The 3,335-nt window shown below is 56.0% G+C and overlaps 1 protein-coding gene across 1 annotated transcript; it reads right to left on the bottom strand.

Annotated features, from left to right (window-relative positions):
- Positions 1-822: 822 nt before the first annotated feature.
- Positions 823-2,702, bottom strand: LOC112117870 (transmembrane protein 158). Its single transcript, XM_024215970.2, has one exon. It carries the CDS (start codon positions 2,343-2,345, stop codon positions 1,518-1,520), a length of 828 nt encoding a protein of 275 aa, XP_024071738.2. The 5' UTR covers positions 2,346-2,702; the 3' UTR covers positions 823-1,517.
- Between the last annotated feature and the right edge of the window lie 633 nt (positions 2,703-3,335).

Below are 3,335 nucleotides of genomic sequence, written 5' to 3'. Positions count from 1 at the left end.
ATTGACTTCAGCTGGACGATTCATTTGGCTAATGCAAAGAGGATATGGTCCCTTATAGAGCTAAAAAGTTCAAACAAAATCATTCCTTAATTTACACTGAGCTTTTCAGGCATGTGAAATTTCAGAGACATCAGTTGTGGCTGACCACTTTGTAGGGGACACAAGAAAGGAGGTTTCTTACAGCCTCTCTCTCCCTTTACACAGGGGGCCAGTCAAAATCTGATTCTAGGTTTATAATTCCTTCCCTACCCAATCCCTAAATTTGGGGTTAAACAACCTAACCGTACCCCTTTAAGACGAATAGTCACAAAGAAGTACTATATTACAATTCCTTCTGCAGGTGTATTTGAGCTTGCTTTGAGCCATGCACTTTGTCGGAGTCACAGAGAGTTGTTTTCCAGCTGTTTTGGATACAGTACAAATAGTGGGCCAGATCCTCAGATGGTAGGTACTTGTCTAGCTCTGTTGAAGTCAACAGACCCCAAGGAACGTGTAAATGGGCACAGCTCCATAGAAGTTAACGGAGCTATGCTGGTGAACTCCACTTAAGGATCTAGACCACTGATTCTTATCCTGAAGTGAGTGGAAGTTTTGAAGATTAATTCCAATGGAAGCAGGATCCCATTATTTGTATTCTGAAAGAAGGGCAAACACTGTAGAAAAAGCTTTTGGGTGACCATCAATCCACTTCCTCTAATAACACATGTAACATACCCTCATTTCTATTGATGATCTTCACGATCAGCTAGGAGAACTGGGAATTTTGCAGAACCCTTCTTTCCCATCCTGGGAGAAACAGAGCAACAGAAGGCTAAGCATGACTTCCAGAAAGAAAATCTCTGTATTAAAAGCCAAGTAACGCAGAACTACAATATTAAATACACATTATCTGAAATGGGAAATACATTGTAAAAGTTTCATTAAAGTTCAGTTTCAGCAATAACAATATATCAGTTTTAAATCCTGCCAGAAAAGATTCTTCTGATGTAAATAAAACTGCTAAGACAAATTTGTTCATATACAAATAGCTACTCTGACTAAAACAACTGCAATTGAATAGGGTTTTTCGTTTTTTTTTTTTTTTTTTAATTATTATTATTATTTATTTTTTTTACTAAAACGTCCATTTAAAACGGCTATTAAATATAGAAAACAAATACACAGGATTTGGTCGTTTTCTGCTATGAATCTTGGGCACATGAAAATAAAATCAAATCCCTTTGACTACTGGGGAGGGAGCAATGCTCCGCAAAGGATTCATTGCAGAGAAACCGTCAGGTCCCAGACAACCCCCCGACCGCCACACTCGCCTGCATTGGACACCAAGAAACTTGGGCAAGGCTTTAAAGTGCTCCACACACACACCAACAACAACAACAACCCCGGTTAAGCGTTTACAAAGAGCGCGCGGGGAGGGGAAGCGAGTCCACCAGCGTCCGCCCCAGTCTCGGGAGCCCCGCGGGAGCGGATCGCCCAGCAAACGGAGGAGGGCGGCCCCAGCCGCGGTGGGAGGGGGGTTATTTGCCAGCGGCGGTGGCGCCCGCAGCCACCGCGGTGCTTCTCCTCTGCTCCATGCCGTTGGGCAGGAAGCCGGCGATGATGGGCACCGGCCAGATGAGGGCGGCCACGCTCCACACGATGATGACGAGAGTCATGAAACAAGCCACCAGGGTGGACTCGATGGGCTTGCGGTTCAGCCGCCAGCCCGGCTCCCACTTCAGCTCCTCCAGGCTGAAATCCAGGCAGCAGAAATTCAGCGGCTCCCCCTGCAGCCAGTACTGGCCGGGCTCGGACAGCGAGGAGGAGGAGGAGGCGGCGGCGGCCGCTGCCCGGAGCCGCCCGACCCGGCGCCCCCGCACCCAGCTGCAGCCCACGCAGAGGCGCAGGTCCTGCTGGGCTCCCACCGCCGACAGCCCCAGGTGCTCGATGACCAGCGGCGGCCCTACGCGGTGGAAGGCGGCGGAGAAGGCGGCCCGCCCGTGGCCGTTGGTGGAGAAGAGCAGCAGGTCGCACGGGATGCCCAGCGGGCGGCTCCAGCGCACCAGCAGCGAGCTCAGCATCTGCCGCTGCACGCTGATGTTGCAGGGCGCCTCCTCGGGGGGCTGGGGCGGCTGCTGGCCGGCGGCGGCGGGAGGCGGCTCCTGGCTGGGGCTGCCCGCCTCAGCCTGCCCGCCCACCCCGCGCAGGTCCCGCTCCAGGCTGGCCAGGGAGCGCGAGGAGGAGTTGATGGGGGGCAGCAAGAGCTCCGGCTCCTCCTGCCCCCCGCCGGCCGCGGCGGGGCTCCAGCCCTGGCAGGGGGGCAGGCAGGCGGCCAGCAGCGCCGGCAGGAGCGGCGGCAGCAGCATGGCATGGACTCAGAGCCGGCGAGGTGGAGGTGGAGGCTGCATGGCGCTGCCGCCCGCCACCCGGCTGGGGAGGGCGTGGGAGCCGGGCTGGGGCCGCCGCTGCTGCTCGGCGAAGGGCTGAGGGAAAAGGCGCGCGTGACGGCAGCAGCTCGGCAGCCCGCCTCCGCCCCCTGCTCAGCCCCGACGGGAGGAGCGGCCGGGCGGGAGCCCTGCTCGGCTCAGGCGCTCTGCGGGGCTCCCCCCAGCATCAGAGGCAGGCACCCCTCACACTCCCTACGTGGGGACCCCCTCAGAACGGGCCCCCTTCTCCCTCACGGCCAGGGCTCCCCTCGCTCCCCGCGCCCAGCTTCCTCCCTGCTCTGTGGGGCGGGGCAGGGCAAGGCGCCCTCCCTCCGCACCCCCGCCCCAGGACACCTGCCCCACAGGGCGATTCTCTCCAGCCCGCACAACGCCTGCCGGCCAGGCGTGATTTCGTGTGCACTCAGAGGCTGAGACCGCGGATTGGGTTCCCCCTACCTCCGTAATCCGGTTCCCAGGGCTTAACGCTTCTTGCACGGGTATATTTCTTGTGTCCCTGATTCGGAGTCTTTGGGCCGATCTGCTTTCTTGGAAGGGGGCACCTGACTGTCATGCGGTGTCACCCTGGTTTGAAGACTTTCTCAGTACCCCCAACAGCAGCATCTGCACTTCCAGTGAAAACTGGGAGCCATTGCTCTCCCTCTTCCTTTGGCCGGAGGAAAGCAGGAGCGCACAGAACAATGTGCGTGAGGCAGAAAAGGGCGTGAATTCCCCACTGGCTCCAGCGGCCCTGGACACTGCCTTTTTCTCCAAATATCCCCAATAATGTTACTACAATGAGAAATACCCATATGGGCACCAAGACAAAAGTAATGTGTAGGACACTAGGAGCAGGGACCAACCTTCCACTCCACAGCCCCCTATTCTGTCCGATTTAGTTTCTTCTACTGAATCTCTCACAGTGTTTTTTTT

This window comes from Terrapene carolina, unplaced genomic scaffold (genome assembly GCF_002925995.2).
Source record: "Terrapene carolina triunguis isolate 2854851 unplaced genomic scaffold, T_m_triunguis-2.0 Scaffold34029, whole genome shotgun sequence".
Classification (NCBI taxonomy): Eukaryota; Metazoa; Chordata; order Testudines; family Emydidae; genus Terrapene; species Terrapene triunguis.
The sequence above is the reverse complement of the archived record's forward strand: the minus strand, read 5'-3'. Positions and strand labels throughout refer to the sequence as shown.